At 39.5% G+C, this 18880-nt stretch overlaps 1 protein-coding gene across 5 annotated transcripts in view; it reads left to right on the forward strand.

Moving 5' to 3' along the window:
* Nucleotides 1–18880, forward strand: part of NAXD (NAD(P)HX dehydratase) — a 73203-nt gene that overhangs the window by 42834 nt on the left and 11489 nt on the right. For 2 of the 5 annotated variants that reach the window (XM_084616093.1, XM_084616091.1), the window contains exons 7-11: nt 5595–5645; nt 5729–5833; nt 6206–6326; nt 9325–9381; nt 18694–18814. In XM_084616093.1, coding sequence (XP_084472219.1) covers nt 5595–5645; nt 5729–5833; nt 6206–6326; nt 9325–9381; nt 18694–18814 — 455 coding nt within the window. Of the gene's footprint in view, nt 1–5594; nt 5646–5728; nt 5834–6205; nt 6327–9324; nt 9445–18693; nt 18815–18880 lie in introns of those variants that run through there. The other 3 variants (XM_084616094.1, XM_084616092.1, XR_014709796.1) reach the window with 2 other exon arrangements.

The raw sequence follows: 18880 nt of genomic DNA on the forward strand, positions 1-18880 counted from the left end.
AAGCAATGATTGGTGGAAAATTTGCTCCGTTGCTTGCTCTGGAGGAAGACATAGAAACAATGACCACTGTAATTCAACACTGTAATGAATGAGACAGCAATGGACATTCTTGGGATACACTGTAAGAAGAAAAAACCTTGGGTCACAAATGAAATACTACAAATGTGTGACATTAGAAGAGAACTCAAGAGAGACGAGAATCTCACTGAGGGAGCTGATAAATACAGAGTGATTGGCAGAAAGATCAAGAAAGGAATGAAGGTGGCCAAGGAGATATGGATAGAAAAACAATGCTCTAAAATTGAAGAATGTATCAATAATAAAAATAGCAAATGAATCTTCCAGATTGTAAAAGATCTGACGAAGGAAAGATGGACCAATGCTAATGCAATTCAAGACAAAGAAGGGAACAGTCTTACAGAAGAAAGACATCATCAACAGGTGAACATAAGAATGGCCTTACTGGGTCAGATCAAATGTCCATCCAGCCCAGTATCCTGTCTGCTGACAGTGGCCAATGCCAGGTGCCCCAGAGGGAGTGAACCTAACTGGTAATGATAAAGTGATCTGTCTCCTGCCATCCATCTCCACCCTCTGACAAACGGAGGCTAGGGACACCAATCCTCACCTATCCTGGCTAATAGCCATTAATGGACTTAATCTGCATGAATTTATCTAGTTCTCTTTTAAACCCTGTTATAGTCCTAGCCTTCTCAACCTCTGCAGGCAAGGAGTTCCACAGGTTGACTGTGTGCTGTGTGAAGAAGAACTTCCTTTTATTTGTTTTAAACCTGCTGCCCATTAATTTCATTTGGTGGCCCCATGTTCTTATATTATGGGAACAAGTAAATAACTTTTCCTTATTCACTTTCTCCACACCACTCATGATTTTCTATACCTCTATCATATTCCCCCCTTAGTCTCCTCTTTTCCGAGATGAAAAGTCCTAATCTCGTCAATCTCTCCTTATATGGGACCTATTCCTAACCCCTCATTTTAGTTGCCATTCTCTGAACCTTTTCTACTGCCGGTATATTTTTTTTGAGATGAGAAGACCACATCTGTACGCGGTATTCAAGATGTGGGCGTACCACAGATTTATATAAGGGCAATAAGATATTCTCCATCTTATTCTCTATCCCTTTTTTAATGATTCCTAACATCATGTTTGCTTTTTTGACTGCCGCTGCATGGACGTCTTCAGAGAACTATCCACGATGACTCCAATTTCTCTATCCTGATTAATTGTAGCTAAATTAGCCCCCATCATATTGTATGTATAGTTGTGGTTATTTTTTCCATTGTGCAGTACTTTACATTTATCCACATTAAATTTCTTTTGCCATTTTGTTGCACAGTCACTTAATTTTGAGAGATCTTTTTGAAGTTCTTCACAGTCTGCTTTGGTCTTTAACTATCTTGAGCAGTTTAGTATAATCTGCAAACTTTGCCACCTCACTGTTTACCCCTTTCTCCAGATCATTTATGAATAAGTCCTAGGACTGACCCTTGGGGAACACCACTAGTTACCCCCTCCATTCTGAAAATTTACCATTTATTCCTACCCTTTGTTCCCTGTCTTTTTAACCAGTTCTCAGTCCATGAAAGGATCTTCCTCCTTATCCCATGACAACTTAATTTAAGTAAGAGCCTTTGGTGAGGGATCTTGTCAAAGGCTTTCTGGAAATCTAAGTACACTATGTCCACTGGATCCTCCTTGTCCACATGTTTGTTGACCCCTCAAAGAACTCTAATAGATTAGTAAGACATTTCCCTTTACAGAAACCATGTAGACTTTGACCCAACCATTTATGTTCTTCTATGTGTCTGATAATTTTATTCTTTTCTATTATTTCAACTAATTTGCCCAGTACTGACGTTAGACTTACCCGTCTGTAATTGCTGGGATCGCCTCTAGAGCCCTTTTTAAATATTGGTGTTACATTAGCTATCTTCCAGTCTTTAGGTACAGAAGCTGATTTAAAGGACAGATTACAAATCACAGTTAATAGTTCTGTAATTCCAATTTTGAGTTCTTTCAAAACTCTTGGGTAAATGCTATCTGGTCCCGGTGACTTGTTACTGTTAAGTTTATCAATTCATTCCAAAACCTAGTCTAATGACACTTCAATCTATGACAATTCCTCAGATTTGCCACCTGCAAAGGACGGCTCAGATTTGGGAATCTCCCTAACTTCCTCAGCTGTGAAGACTGAAGCAAAGAATTCATTTAGTTTCTCTGAAGTGACTTTGTCGTCTTTAAGTGCTCCTTTTGTATCTCGATTGTCCAGATGGACAAATTACTGCTGTGATGTATACAATCACCGGACAAATGGAGATCCTAGTGTCCTGGACAGCCCAGATTTAAGAGGAGGATGACTTTCCAGTACTGCGTGAAGAAGTGGGGACACCTGTGAAATCACTCAAGAATGGAAAGGCTACAGGTATTGACAACATCCCAGCCAAACTGAAGGAATTTGGAGTAGAAATAGTAATAGATGTACTCACCAAGATCTGGCAGACCGATGAGTGGCCCTCCATGTGTTCACAGTCACTAATCATCACTCTGCCAAGGAAAGGCAACCTGCACTTGTGTCAAAATTACCAGACTTTAAGCTTAATTAGCTATGCCAGCAAATTGATGTTGAAAGTCATATTGAACAGATTGAAGCCACAAGCAGAGAATATCATTGCTGAAGAACAGGCTGGCTTTCGTGCTGGAAGAATTACCATGGAACAGATTTTTAATCTTCATGTTCTATGTGCGAAGTACTTACAACATCAGCAGGACATCTACCATGTCTTTGTTGGCTTCAAAAAGGCATTTGACAGAGTATGGCATGAAGCTCTGAGCAACCATGAAGAAGTACAGTGTTGGTTTTAAGCTTATTCTTACCATTAAACAACTGTATGCCAAGGCCAGCAGTACAGTTCTTGTCAATGGCACAATAAGAGTGTGGTTTTGTAACACTGTTGGAGTCTGGCAAGGCTGCCTTCTTTCGCCCACGCTGTTCAACATCTACTTGGAGCACAAAATGACTGATGCCCTGGAAGATCACATATGCACAATCAGCCCTGGGGGGCAAACAATCTCAAATCTTCGCTTAGCTGATGACATTGACCGGCCTGACAGGTAACGAAGATGAGCTTGCCAATTTTGTGAAACGATTGGATGAAAGCTCTGCAAAATACGGTATGGAAATCAGTGCAGAGAAAACCAAGCTGATGATAAACGTACATGATGGGATCAGCTCACATATCACTGTCAGTGGACAAGAGCTGGAGACAGCGAAACAGTTCAGGTATTTGGGGGCAGTCATCACTGATGAAGGATCAAAGGCAGAAATTCTGGCAAGAACTGCGCAAGCAACAGTGGGAAAGCTGAAGCCAATTTGGAGGAATAAGAACATCTCTCTGGAATCCAAGCTGAAACTGCTGCACGCACTGGTCATCTCAGTTTTTCTGTATGTGTGCGAGACGTGGACCCTTATGGCAAAACTTGAATGGAAAATACAGGTAGAAGAGATGAGATACTTCCGTAAAATCCTGGGCATCTCCTACTTTGATCACGTCACTAATGAAGAGGTCTGCAACATCACCCAACGCTCCAAGTCATATGAAGACCTCCTGATGACCATGAAGAAGTGCAAACTGAAGTGGTACGGCCATGTAACAAGCTCACTGGCCTATCCACGATCATCCTCCAAGGGACAGTACAGGGGAAGAGGAGAAGAAGAGACAGAAGAAGTGATGGATTGACAACATAAGAGTGGACAGGAACGGACTTCGCGGAGACTCGAGCACTGACACACAATCGTCAGGGGTGGAGACAATTGGTTGATGGCTTATCAGTGATGGTGCCCCAACAACCAGTGTGGTTATGGGAGTAGTGGTGGTGATGATGATGATAGACAAGACAAATTGGGACACTCTTATTTGCTCTCCTTCATAGTACAAGAACAGAGTATATTTGGTGAATTTAAAACTGATGATAAAATATTTTTTTACACAATACAGTAAAAGCTTTGTTATCCGGCACATTGGGGAAATGGAGGTTGTCAGTTACTAGATTGATTGATTGATTTGTATTGGGAGATATCCAGCACTTTATTAACCGGCACTTCTGATAACACAGTTTTTACTGTACATAATTAACCTGTGGCGCTCATGGCCGTGTGATATAATCTGAACACAAGCTTAGTAGGGTTAAAAAAAATGATTAGACATTTAGATAACATTCCCTGTTACATTATCTGTGGGCAGGGGGGAGATCTAAATCCTCAAGCGTCAGTGCATAAGCCAACGACAAACAACATTCTAAAAGCTTTTATTAATCACTGCTGCCTTTCAGTGATTAATGAGGGGACAGAGAGACAGTTTATTTTTGGACTGGTATGTACTTGTTGCAAGAAACTTTGCAAATAAAAGGTTTCAGAGTAACAGCCGTGTTAGTCTGTATTCGCAAAAAGAAAAGGAGGACTTGTGGCACCTTAGAGACTAACCAATTTATTTGAGCATAAGCTTTCATGAGCTACAGTTCACTTCATCGGATGCATACTGTGGAAAATACAGAAGATGTTTTTATACACACAGACCATGAAAAAATGGGTGATTATCACTACAAAAGGTTTTCTCTCCCTCCACCCCACTCTCCTGCTGGTAATAGCTTATCTAAAGTGATCACTTTCCTTACAACGTGTATGATAACCTGGATTTGTGCTGGAAATGGCCCACCTTGATTATCATACACATTGTAAGGAGAGTGATCACTTTACATAAGCTATTACCAGCAGGAGAGTGTGGTGGGGGGAGACAAAACCTTTTGTAGTGATAAACACCCATTTTTTCATGGTCTGTGTGTATAAAAACATCTTCTGTATTTTCCACAGTATGCATCCGATGAAGTGAGCTGTAGCTCATGAAAGCTTATGCTCAAATAAATTGGTTAGTCTCTAAGGTGCCACAAGTACTCCTTTTCTTTTTGCAAATAAAAGTCCACCCTTCCTGTTTGTTTCTAAACTCATTCTGCTAGTGTAAAATCATTTCATGTCTGTCTTGTCACACAAGGTATGTTATTAACAGTCGTATTACAGTGTGGTTGTGGTCAGAAAAGTGACTAAACTTAACACAGTCTTGCTCGGCAGATATATTTCCTGAACTTATTTAGTCATCATCTTATTCCTTTTCTTTTACTGCATTTTACTTATTAGCATTTTGAAGCCAGTACAGCTACGGGAGTGTGAATTGGATTATTTTCTCATTCACACATCAACACAAATATTATCCTAGTTTCAGTTGCAGGATTCCATTGCTGCTGGTTAAATGTGAACCAGAAAGAGTACAGCTTATCTTTAAGACGTCCTACTAAATTTGCATTGCTAGCAATTAGAAGATATCTCTGTCTGTAAAATGCACAAATTTGATATGGAAGTGTCTTCTCTAACCATGTTTTTAATTTTTTCTTTGAAATGGTGATCTGTGTGACCAGACTCCTTAGGCAGCTTTTTTTAGACTGAAATAAACTGCTGAATTTCATTTAGATCTTTTGGGAGTTAACATAGCAAGCGTCTTAAAATCATTTGCATTTCTTGCAGGGTATTATAGAAAAAGCCAAGGTCAAAGGAATTCCTATTGTCATTGATGCTGTAAGTATTTTTTTTTCATACATTTATTTGTCTGACATTTAAAAAGCTATTAAATAAATTCTTTTTTTAACTGTCTTCTGCAGGATGGATTGTGGCTCATTTCCCAACAACCCTCTCTTATTCAAGGTTACCAACGAGCCATTCTTACTCCAAACTATATGGAGTTTAGCAGACTTTATGAAGCTATGGTGAGCTGCTGATTAATTTTTTGGTGATACATAAGTATGTGTTTGTTTCATCTTTCAAAAAATATTTGTTGATATTGTATCAAACTTTCATATTGTTCCTTAGCTACGTAAAAAGCATCGTGGGGATAAGTAAATCTGCATGTGATAGTTGTCATGACAACACTGGATCATTGCTTGGCACATCCTTAAAGCAAGCAAAAAAAAGATACTTTTATAACCATTTTCTTTTTCGGCAGCACAAAATGGATGAATGGAAAGAATATAAAAAAGTATAGAAAGACTGAATAACAAATCTTTTTTCATAGGCTTAAATTGTTTGGTTTTGCATTAATGGTAAAATGAATTATTCTGTATGGAATTCTTGTGTTGTAGCTTAGAGATCCTGTGGATAGCAATGATCACCATGGATGTGTGTTACGGCTCAGTCAAGCCATGGGGAATTTGACAATTGTTCAGAAAGGAGAACGAGATCTTATTTCAGATGGAGAAAAAGGTAAGTGAAGTCTTCAGCTGTATGATTTTTTTTTTAAAGTTGTGGTCCAGCTGTAGCTGATTCATTTGATTCAAGGATTGACTGATACGTTTTTGCACAGCACTTTAGATATCTTTTGAAGCTTGATGCTTAAAAAGTGTGTGTGATTTTTAGTGGCTTTGATGTGCAAGTCCTTTAACTTCCTTGTTCCCGTCTTTAAAATGGGCATAATACTTATCTATGTCACGTGCGTGTTGAGAAGCTTAATTTTTGTGAAGTTCTTTAAAATCCTCAGATGAAAGGAGTGCAGTTATAAGTTCAAAGTATTAACAAACTAGTTCCAGATGTATTTACTCAAGGGAAACTTAGTTGTTTCACTACGTATTGATGTGACTGAGGAATGAAGATGTATTGAATGGCTCCATCAGCTGCTTCGTCACGTGATGTTGCCCATCGTCTTATGTAGATCTGTAAACTCTTTATCAACAACTCTGCAGGCAGTGATATACATCACTCATGTCTATTAGACTTAATGTACATGCCACATACTTTAGACTTAGCAACATTTTTGCTAAATTCTTTGTAGATAACTGTTGCCCCTTTTAAAACTTCTATTTAAAAAAGTTAAATGACTACTTAGCAGTTTTTAAAAAAGGAGTTGTTTGCTTGATGCCAAGTTTTCTAGTAATCAATAGAAAATTAATTCAAACAATGCTGTAATCCCCCTGTGAGACTGTAACCATGTTTTACATAACAAACGAGATAGCTGAGGTCTAACAGGAGCTGATATGAACTACCAATTTCAGACAAGTGTATATGCCGCTTTAACAGTTATTTTATATATACACTGTCGGAAGTCAGAATATCCTGACTTCCAGTGTATGGCTGTCCTGTGTTAGTTGCCAACAGTGTTTTAGAACAATGTAGGATTTTTGCAATATTTGTTTTTCTTCATTGCTTCCTTATTACATACAGGTGTTTTCCTGGATGGTGGAAAGTGGGGGAATAGCTCTCTGTTCTCCTTTTGAAAATTGCCTATGTAGCTCCCCACTCCTTGGATAAGTGCCTCCTCAGAATTTTCTAGAAGATGGGGCCACTCAGCCCCCACCCTCTCTCCTCACACAGGATTCAGAGGCCATAAAAGAGGGAGTGCCCCAACTGTTCTCCAGTGCCTTCTGACCACCAGGTGTGCAGTGAGCTCAGAGCAGGCTTGGTGTCTTTGAGGTTTCCTAATTATTCTCTTCCTCCCTCCCCCGGCCCTTTCTCTGGCTCTATGGAGTACTATTTTTTCATAGTTGTATAGCCATTCATTTTGTTTTTCATTCTAAAAAACAACTTTTTTCAATTGCCAAGCCATTATATGTGTTGTCTGAGGCCCAGCTGTGTTAGGTTGCTTCCCTTACTTGTTATATTGGTCCCATCAGACCATATATTCAATATCTTCCCTTTCTTGGGTCCTTTTACATCTCGGGCAGCATTGTTGACGTTGCTAAAAAAGCAGTCTTCAGGTCTTGGGCTTAATACAGGGATATGATGTCTGTTACAAACGTCCATGTTTGTTTGTCTTTCGTGCCTGGGAAGAGGTTATAACCAATACAAATATTCAGTTTGCAAAGTGCATCTCCTGTTGACAGAGGTTCTTTAGATCAACCAACTGAGTCTGGGGACTTCTGGCAATGTTAAGAGGCATCTTGATGCCACAGAACTGCTTCTCAAAATTGCATTGAGAGAGGAGACATTGCTTGTTGCTTTTGTGCTGCACCTAAGGACCAATCTCCATACCATGTCTTTCCAAGATCTTTAGTCTTTACTTCTGCTGCTTCATGCTTCATAAAAAAATTACATCAGATGAGACAACACACATGATGATTCCAGTCTGGGGAAAATCCCTATTATCGGATTAGGAAAGTGTGCCTTAGGCACACTTCCATGTTCTGAAAGGTTTTGTACTTTTTAAAGTTGCCATCTTCCAACAATCTTTATCCCTTACCTTTCTCCTTCCAGGAATCTATTGCTTCGGCTTGCGCATTTAGCACACTAATCCTTATTGTTTAAATGCTGCAGTTTCTGGACCTCATCCCTTACCTCTTACACATCTAGTGAAAAAATTTAAAAACTAAATCTGAATATGCTACAGAAAAGGTAAAAGTTGGAATTTTGAAGATAAAGCTTTCAGGCTACTTTGTACTTAGTTGGTACAGAGGAAAGCTTTGAGGATACAGCTGCCTGTAGCAATGAAAACTGTAGATAGCATTAGTTTTTAGCAATGAAAACTGTAGATAGCATTAGTTTTTTATCGATTGTTTACATTGGCTAATTGCATACTTCTGTTCAGATGATTGTAAGGCAAATATAGTCATCACAAGTAGCCTTTTTCTTTGGTATTTGAATCTGAGTGACAGACTAAAGAAGGTCAATCTATTTAGCTTAACATGGAGAAAGTCACAGGATGACTTGATCACAGTCTATAAGTACCTACATGGAAAGAAGATTTCTGATAGTAGGGGCCTTTAATCCAGCAGAAAAAAGCATAATGAGGTCCAGTGACTGGAAGCTGAAGATAGACAAATTCAGAATAAAATAAGGCACATTTTTAACAGTAAGGTAGTTAAGCATGGGAATAATTTACCTAGGGACTTCATGGATTCTCAGTCACTCGATTTCTTTTTAAATCAAGATTGGATATTTTTGTAAAATATATGCTAAAGCTCAAACAGAACATACAGGCTTGATGTAGAAGCATTTTGTGCAGTTCTGTGGCCTGTTATTCAGGAGATCAGACTAGATTATCATAATGGTCCCTTTTGATCTGTGAATTGTTTATTCACATACATAGCTCTCTGAGAAACCAGTAATAATTCTCTACTGTTTTTTCTGGAGAGTGAGAGGAGTTGTAATGTTTTTAAAAGTCTCAACTTCAGGTATGCACTGCCAACTGCCCAGTGAACATAATTGGCAAGGCTTTTAATTAAGTTTTATACACGTTTTTTTTCTTTTCTTTTGCAATTCTACATTATAGCCTGGTCTACAGTTGTTGACTTCCTGCTCTACAAAGATGTGCCCCACCATTCTGTTGGTAGGTGATATCAGTACCATCACTGATCAGGGCAGGCGTGAGTACTCAGCATAAGGGGAAAAGGTAAGTCAGCTTTTATTCAATATGGCACAGCTCTCTAAGGTTTTCTTTTTATTATTCTTTGGAGAACTGGGCAATAATAAAGTGTGGTTATACCAGTTTTTGTTCCTAACAAGTTTAAAATTTAGTTAGGTCCTTGAGGTGTCTGTATTTTGACTTTTAAAATGAATTGTTAAGTTTTTCTCCAGCCCCATATCAGTTACTGGCTTCTCTCCTCAAAGCATTGCTTGAAAAGAGAGAGTCTCTGACAAGTAGCCACTAGCTTCTTCCCCAAGCCTCCCTCTACCAGTAGGTAGCAGCAGCATGCTACTCTCTCCAGTTCCTCTCCTACTGCCTGGAGATGTGTATAAGAAAGTAGGAAAGCATCAGGTGAAGGGAATGTCTTGCTATTGAACAGAGGTTAAAAAGCCACCTTCTGGCATGAGAGCCAGTCCAGTGCCACTCAGGCCTTGAATTAAAGGTCCCACATCCTCCCCCTACTCTCTTTATGGCTGGATAAGTGGCTATTCAGCTGCTTGTTAGAGTCCCTGTCTTGCTTGGCTGCTTTTGCAATGTTCGAGCTTCCAATAGATTCTTCTGCTCTCTTAATCAGACAGAGGACAGGATGTTTGTTCCCTTTCTGCATCCCCAAGCTAGACCTGATTGAGAGATTGCAGTTCCAGTGCACTGGTTCAAGATACATTCTGAGCACAGCCTGTAGTCTCCCTGGCACTGTTCTACACCACCTGCCATCAGAGCAGCTCCTCAGTTCCTGCCTCCATCAAAGAAACAGATGACTGGAAAATTAAAGTGAAATAGACTTTTTTTTAACTTTCAAACAACTGGTATCTTACTCTCAAGGACCTAGCTAAATTTTAAGTGTGATTAGGGAATATAACAGTATAAACACCCTTTAAATAAAAGCCAGCTTACCTTTCCCACATCACTAGAGTGATTACTCCAGCCCTAGTCATTAGCATTTATATCGCCGTTCTTTTGCATGCTGGGGCATGTCACCAGGATTCCTTTGTGGACCAACCTGCAAAACAGAAAAGGTTAAAATGTTACTCATTTAGTATTAATAGTTGCCAGGTCAAATAAATGTATTGATTGAGGATTTCATTCAAATTGAAATAACTTTCTTAAAGCTGAATCTTCCATTTAATGAAGCAAAATGGTCCTTGATAGCTATCCGAAGCGGCCAAGTAAGATTTATGTATGAAAACTGATGTTGTTTGAGAGAAACATTTGGAAGAAATATAATTCTGTTTGGGGCCAGACAGTATGTGAGACCTGCACTTACAGTACCTTTCATCTGAGGATCTCTGATTACTTTAAGAAGGTGGGTAAGGCATTATGCGCAGTTTGTAGATGGGGAAACAAGCACAGAGAAAATTAAGTGACTTGCCTGACCTGTTACAGACAGGAATTAGACAAGCATAATCAGGAATAGGTTTCAGAGTAGCAGTCGTGTTAGTCTGTATCTGCAAAAAGAGAAGGAGGACCTGTGGCACCTTGGAAACTAACCAATTTATTTGAGCATCGGCTTTCGTGAGCTGCAGCAGAACTCTGAATTCATGTCTTGGTCTACAGCCTCCTTATACATATTTCACTTTAAATCTTTACACTAGTCCACTTCCTGGACACTACAGTGCTAATAAACAATGGTCACATAAACACCACCCTATACCGGAAACCTACTGACCGCTATTCCTACCTGCATGCCTCCAGCTTTCACCCTGACCACACCACACGATCCATCGTCTACAGCCAAGCTCTGCGATACAACCGCATTTGCTCCAACCCCTCAGACAGAGACAAACACCTACAAGATCTCTGTCAAACTTTCTTACAACTACAATACCCACCTGCAGAAGTAAAGAAACAGATTGATAGAGCCAGAAGAGTTCCCAGAAGTTACCTACTACAGGACAGGCCTAACAAAGAAAATAACAGAACGCCACTAGCCGTCACCTTCAGCCCCCAACTAAAACCCCTCCAACGCATTATTAAGGATCTACAACCTATCCTAAAGGATGACCCAACACTCTCACAAATCTTGGGAGACAGGCCAGTCCTTGCCTACAGACAGCCCCGCAACCTGAAGCAAATACTCACCAACAACCACATACCACACAACAGAACCACTAACCCAGGAACTTATCCTTGCAACAAAGCCCGTTGCCAACTGTGCCCACATATCTATTCAGGGGACACCATCACAGGGCCTAATAACATCAGCCACACTATCAGAGGCTCGTTCACCTGCACATCCACCAATGTGATATATGCCATCATGTGCCAGCAATGCCCCTCTGCCATGTACATTGGTCAAACTGGACAGTCTCTACGTAAAAGAATAAATGGACACAAATCAGATGTCAAGAATTGTAACATTCATAAACCAGTCGGAGAACACTTCAATCTCTCTGGTCACGCGATCACAGACATGAAGGTCGCTATCTTAAAACAAAAAAACTTCAAATCCAGACTCCAGCGAGAAACTGCTGAATTGGAATTCATTTGCAAATTGGATACTATTAATTTAGGCTTAAATAGAGACTTGGAGTGGCTAAGTCATTATGCAAGGTAGCCTGTTTCCTCTTGTTTTTTCCTACCCCCCCCCCCCAGATGTTCTGGTTTAACTTGGATTTTAACTTGAAGAGTGGTCAGTTTGGATGAGCTATTACCAGCAGGAGAGTGAGTTTCTGTGTGTATGGGGGTGGGGGGATGTGAGAACCTGGATTTATGCAGGAAATAGCCCAGCTTGATTGTCATGCACATTGTGTAAAGAGTTGTCACTTTGGATGGGCTATCACCAGCAGGAGAGTGAATTTGTGTGGGGGGGTGGAGGGTGAGAAAACCTGGATTTGTGCTGGAAATCACTTTAGATAAGCTATTACCAGCAGGACAGTGGGGTGGGAATAGGTATTGTTTCATATTCTCTGTGTATATATAAAGCCTGCTGCAGTTTCCACGATATGCATCTGAGGAAGTGAGCTGTAGCTCACGAAAGCTTATGCTCTAATAAATTGGTTAGTCTCTAAGGTGCCACAAGTCCTCCTTATCTTTACCAGTGTTACTTATGCATTTGGTCATAGCTAGAACTTGCCCATATCTCACATTTTAAAATATGAATAAATAAAAGTAAAAAAAACTATGAACATGAATATCTAAAATTAACCTAATCATTCTGATTAACATTTAAAAATCAAGCATTGATGGCATAGTATGAATAACCTGAGTTTTGCTGTGTTGAATATTTCCATGCATTTTGATTTTTCCGATTATATCATGCCCTTAACAGCAAGTGCTATAAGTAAGACTGCTCACTTATAACCTCCTGTTTTCACTTAACTTCCTGATTTTTAGGGTGAAATTACCCATGTTTGATATTAGCAAAATGATGAAATTATTTCTGGAACGTTTGAGAACCTTTTTTTCTTTTTTCTAAGCATGGCATCCTCACCGGAGTCTCACTCTGGGTTTTTAGCACCCATTGTGTTACAGTATAGGAACTTCTTCAGTTCAAAACTTTTTGGCAATGGTAGCTGGGCCTGAGGGTTCCTATCTAATGTGCCCTCTTAATATCTGAGCACCTTACAATTTTTAATGTGCTTTAACCTCAGTATATCTTTGTGCGGTAGGAAAATGCCCATTTTATAGATAGGAAATTGAAGCACAAGAGAGACTAAGTGACTTGCCTAGGGTCACATAGGAAGTCTATGGCAGAGCCAGGAAATGAACCAGGTCCACTAGACCAGTTGAACCACTGATCGTCTTTGCTCCAAATCATCTCATGTCATATACTCATATAGTTTAAGGCCAGAAGGTGACCATTAGATCACCTAATCTGACTACTGTATCATGCAGGCCTTTACGTTTCACCCAGTTATCCCTGTATTGAACTCAATCACTTGTGTTTGTCTAAAGCCAATCTTCCAAAAGGCATTTAGTCTTGGTAGTTCGTTGCAATGGTTGATCATCCTCGCTGTTAAAATTTTATACCTGACTTCTAAATTAAATTTGTCTGGCTTTGGCTTCCAGCCGTTGGTTCTTGTTATGCCTTTCTCCGCTAAAAATCCCCTTTATACCTGTTATCTCTTTGTGAATGTACTTACACTCTGTAATCAAGTCACCTCTTCATCATCTTTTTGATCAGAAACAGATTGAGTTCTTTGAGTCTCCCACTGTAAGGCATTTCCTCTATCCCTCAAATAATTTTTGTGGTTCTTTTCTGCACCATCTCCAATTTTTCAACAGGTTTCAGAGTAGCAGCCATGTTAGTCTGTATTCGCAAAAAGAAAAGGAGTACTTGTGGCACCTTAGAGACTAACCAATTTATTTGAGCATAAGCTTTTGTGAGCTACAGCATGTATCCGATGAAGTGAGCTGTAGCTCACGAAAGCTTATGCTCAAATAAATTGGTTAGTCTCTAAGGTGCCACAAGTACTCCTTTAATTTTTCAACATTGTTTTTAAAATGTGGGCACCAGAACTGGACACAGTGTTCCAGTATCTGTTTCACCAGTGCTACGTACAAAGGTAAAATAATCTCCGTACTTCTATTCACTTCTCCCCTGGGTATAGGTCCAAGGATCGCATTAGCCCACTTTGCCACAGTATTGTGCCGGGAGCTCATGTTTGTTTGTTTGTCCACTGTGGCTCCTTTTCAGAGTGACTGCTTTCCAAGATGCAGTTCCCTGTTCTGTAGGTGTGGCCTGCATTCTTTGTATTTGGCTGTATCAAAATGCATTTTGTTTGACTGGGCCCAGGTTACAGAGAGATACAGATTGCTCCGTATGACTACCCTGTCCTCATTATTTACCTTTTTGCCAACCTCTGTCATTCACAGATTTTTATCAGCAGTGGTTTTATATTTCCTTCCAGATTATTGATAAAAATGTTGAATAGTGTTGAGCTTATAGCTAGAGCTCTACTGGAAACACCCTATTCAATGATGATTCTCCATTGACAACTCCTTTTTTAGATTTGTCAGCCCATTTTTTAATCTGTTTAACAAGAGCTCCATTAACGTTGTATAATTCCAGTTTTATAATGAGTGTCTTGATATACTAAGTGAAACACTTCACAAGGAGTCTAAGTTTATTATATCAATGGAGTTACCTTTATCAACCAAATTTACAATCTCTCCAAAGAATTGAATTGGGTTTCTTTGCCAGGACCTATTTTCTATAAAGCAGTGTTGACTGGTATTAATTTGTATTCCTATTGTTTATCAATTGAATCCCATATCAGCTTTTCTGTTATGTTTTCTGGGATTGATGTCAGGCTAACCAACCTGTAGTTACCCAGATCATCGTGCTTGCCATTTTTGAATATTGGCACATTAGCACTCTTCCAGTCTTCTTTCAGTCTTATGCTCAAATAAATTTGTTAGTCTCTCAGGTGTCACAAGTACTCCCAGTATACCGGGATTTATTATAATTAACATCAGCAGGTGAGAGATCTCTTCAGCCAACTCTTTTTTAGGACTCAAGTGCAAGTTATTCAGGCCTGCTGATTTTAATATGTTTATGCCTTGCAGTTCTTGTCTAATATCTTCTGTAATGGTCTGGAAAGTACTTCATCCTTGTATGATACAAGTGCACCATCCTGCTTCTTTCCAAACACAGAACAGAAATATTTATTGAATTCTTTTCTGTGTCATTTAATAACAGTTTTATCACCTCTATCTTGTGATGGACCAGCACCATTGCCACTAGCTGCCACTGCTCCATGCAAGGTATATGGAAGGTCATCCACATGGTCACCCCTGCCCATTTTTACAAAGCTCTGTTGCTTAGATTTGGCCTCTGGGGAAGAGCCATGATCTAAATTCTTAGTACTGCAGAACCTGTTTCCAAGACAAGGTGCCCTACAGTTCCTTTGGGGAAGGTCAAAGAGGTCTCTAACTGAACTGGCCAAATTTTTGGAAAAGCATCACAAAGACATATCCTCTGAGGCTCTGCCAGTCTGTCAGTTTATGCTGCCTGTTGTTGCTTGGAAGTATTTCATTCTTTTTTATTTATTTTAATTTAAAAAGTTCACAGGTCTTAATACTGGTCATCAGCCTTTTTTCCTTTTTGCAATGCGCTTACTGCAGTGTGTCAACCTTTTATCTTGAAACATATCTTGAGTTACTGAGTCTCCAAGACTAAGACTCTTGTGAGGATGATAGTACCTTTTTCCCATTATTTAAATTACATACATGGAATTTTGCTTCTTTGAAGCTTCCTCACTGATTTGTGCCCCATCATCTCTGCTTATGGTGGGGGTGGGGAGTCTGCTTTTGTTTACCCTCTAGGTGGTGTGTACATATGAGGCTTCCAGAAATCTTTTACTTTATAGTTTTCTTTTATAATTGGCTTAGTTTGAAGAGCAGTTGCCTCCTGCACAATTCAGAACTGACTAGAAGGCTAAGGAGCTGTGAGGTAGTGGCAGATGGTGACACACGGCTAATAAGCAGGGCTTGTGCTCAGCTGCCACTCAGATGGCCAAAATAAAAGCTTTGAACAGAGGATTTTCCATCTTGCCTCCTGCCAAGAGTTCAAGACCTTCCAGTGAAAATTCTGTGAGATATTATCTTCAGAATAGCAGAATTAGAGAGATTTTCCCCAAAACTATATACCTTTGTCACACAGCTAATAAAAAAAAAACCCTCTGCCCTTTGAAACTTGAGACACACATGGTACACACTGAGAAACACATCCACAACCTAGTCTTGGCGGGGGTAGAGGAAAGGTGGAGGCAGGAGTGATTGAAAAATTAACTTCCGGGCATGTTGTGGTGGCATCTGCTAGAATGTTGTTAGTGATTAATGAATCCATGCCCTCTTGATGATACCAACAAAGCATAGTTGCTTGGCCTGATGAGCCCAAATGGATTACTGCTGAGACAACTGGCAGGGGAGAGAGGGAGACTCATAGTATATTTCTCTGCCACACCCACCAACAGAGAGTGAGTACAGCCTTAGAGCTGACCTGGAAAGGGTGTGATTGTGATAACTGGATTTTATATGCTATTGTTTAAGGATGTGCAAATAAATTTCCCCAATTTTTCATGTAAATTGCCCCACTTTCTAAATAAAAAGGCTCAGTGATTCCTCTTGCAGAAAATTCAAGTGAGTAGCTCAGGTATTTTAGATGAACAATAATGTTCAGGGATCTTGGGGAAGTCAAGGCCAGGACCCAGAGGTAGACTTTGGAGAACTGGAGCAGGGGTTGCTGTCCCAAGTAACTGTTTCCCTGCTGGGACAGATTCTGTTTGTTCTGGATCTGGGAGAGACTTTGTGACCCTTGCCCAAAGAGAGAAGAGGGTGAGTCTGGTTGTTTGCCTGGAGGAGGGGATGTGCCTGAATTCATTTTGTTTTCTTTTTATTTGCTTTGTGAGCCCTTGCAGCTCAATATGTGGTGAATGGAGGAAAGTGATCCTGTGGGCAGTAGGAGTTAGATTACAGCTAAACTATTTGCATGCTCATACTATCTTGAATTCACTTCATGAACCTGGGTGCCTTCAGAGTAAAAATGCAAAATCTAATACTGTGACCTAACCTTTCCATAGTAACACTGTTGACAAAGAACAGAAGAAAATCTCAGTTGCAAAGGTCTGAACTTGCCCCTTCCCCCACCTCCATAAGAAAATAACTTTAAATGCTACCTGGAACCTATTAAGCACAGGCAATCTCTTCCCTCTCTCCCCCCTGCTCCTCCCCAAAGTAATGCAACATAAAGGTGTCACAATTAACATTTATAAAAATAGTAATACCCATTGCTTATATAGTTTATCAGTAGATCTCAAAGCACTTTATAAAAGGGAGGGTAAGTATCATTCCCATTTTATATATGGGAAAACTGAGGTACAGATAAATGAAATGACTTGCCGTGGTCACTGGCAGGCCAGTGGCAGAGCCAGGATTTGAACCCAGGTCTCCTGACTATCAATCCAGTGCTCTATCATCTAGGTGGCTTCTACAATGGTGATAACATGACTGTGGGTGCATGTACTGTATAGTTTCTTACATTTAACAACAAACAGAACTATTTCATTACACACTTCACAAGGAAAGGCAAAAATAAACAGTTCTAAATACAGGCAATGTGGCCAAGTTAAAGTTGCAGAAATTACGGTAATGGGAAAATTAAATTTCTATACCTACATTAACAGAACATTAACAGCGCTTTGAAATAATTTCTCCTCATTCTTATAAAATATAGTTAGTTTTGCTGACAACCTTTTGTGGGAAGGGTTGTGATAGATGCTGGATTCCGATATTAAACTTGTTACAGGGGTTCTGTTACAAAAAAAATTGTTCTCTCAGTCATTTCATGTTAAGCATTGTCTCTATAGACTGAGTGGGTATTAATGTAATTTATATGGTGTCCGCTATATGATGCACACAAAGTAAAAATTTCAGAAGAACCTTAGTCTCATTTTCCAAAGTGCTTGAGGTTCATTAATGTTCAATGGGACTTTGGCTCCTAAATGACTTTTAGGACAGTGGGTAAAATTTTCAAAAGCATCTTTCTCCTGAGAATTTACAGTGTGTTAAGAGACCCAGAAATCTTCTGTGCCCTAATCTTCTGTTAATTTTTAAAAAATTGCCTACCTCCTTTTATTGGGACAGTTAATGCAGATACCATAAGATGTTTGAGTGTTTTGATAATTATTTATGACCTTTGAAAGGGATACTTGGATCAAATTTTGCCCACAATGTAGGTTTTATTAAAAAAAAAAAAAAAATCCAAGCAGTATTTACAACCCAAACACTACAAGTTGGTTGGTTGGTTTCTAATTATATTTCTTTCCCCTGCTCTGTCCTTGTAACTCACTTCTCAGATTTGTAAACTCTTCAGGTCAGAGATTATGGTGTGCTTTGTGTTTGTACAATGGTTCATATAGTGGAGACCCAGTCCTATTGGAGCTTCTGTGGTAATACAATCTAATAGTGCATGAAAACCTACATATGAAATTGGCTAGATGCAGAGTCTATTTTCCATTCTGAGAGAAATGGAAAAAGTAAACTGCATACTTGATAAGTTTTATTTTTACATGATTTTGCTTTTAATCATTGAAAGATGTTTTTTTTTTTTTAAAAGTGGGAGATGAAGTCTTCTTTAAAGTAAATTCTAACCTGACAATGTCTCTCCTCAGAGAAGAAATTTTCTAGCATACCTTGCATTTCTTGTGTTTCCTCAGCCCTCACAGCCCTGGTAGTATGTCACGTAAACAGAAGGTAAGTATATGTGACCCTTTGTTTTTCGTTTCTTTGTAGTACTTGTATGCAGTCATGAAGGAAGCAGCCGAAGATGTGGCGGACAAGGGGACCTTCTTTCAGGTTCGCTTGGAGTCTTGGCACACTGGGCATTTCTTGCTGGACCAGAAAAAACTAATGGGTATGATTTCATTAGTTCTTTTAGCTCATATTAGCCCGTGTTCCTCACAGCAACTCCTGTAGAGAT

The sequence above is a fragment of the Lepidochelys olivacea genome, assembly GCF_965140295.1.
Source record: "Lepidochelys olivacea isolate rLepOli2 genome assembly, chromosome: 1".
Classification (NCBI taxonomy): domain Eukaryota; kingdom Metazoa; phylum Chordata; order Testudines; family Cheloniidae; genus Lepidochelys; species Lepidochelys olivacea.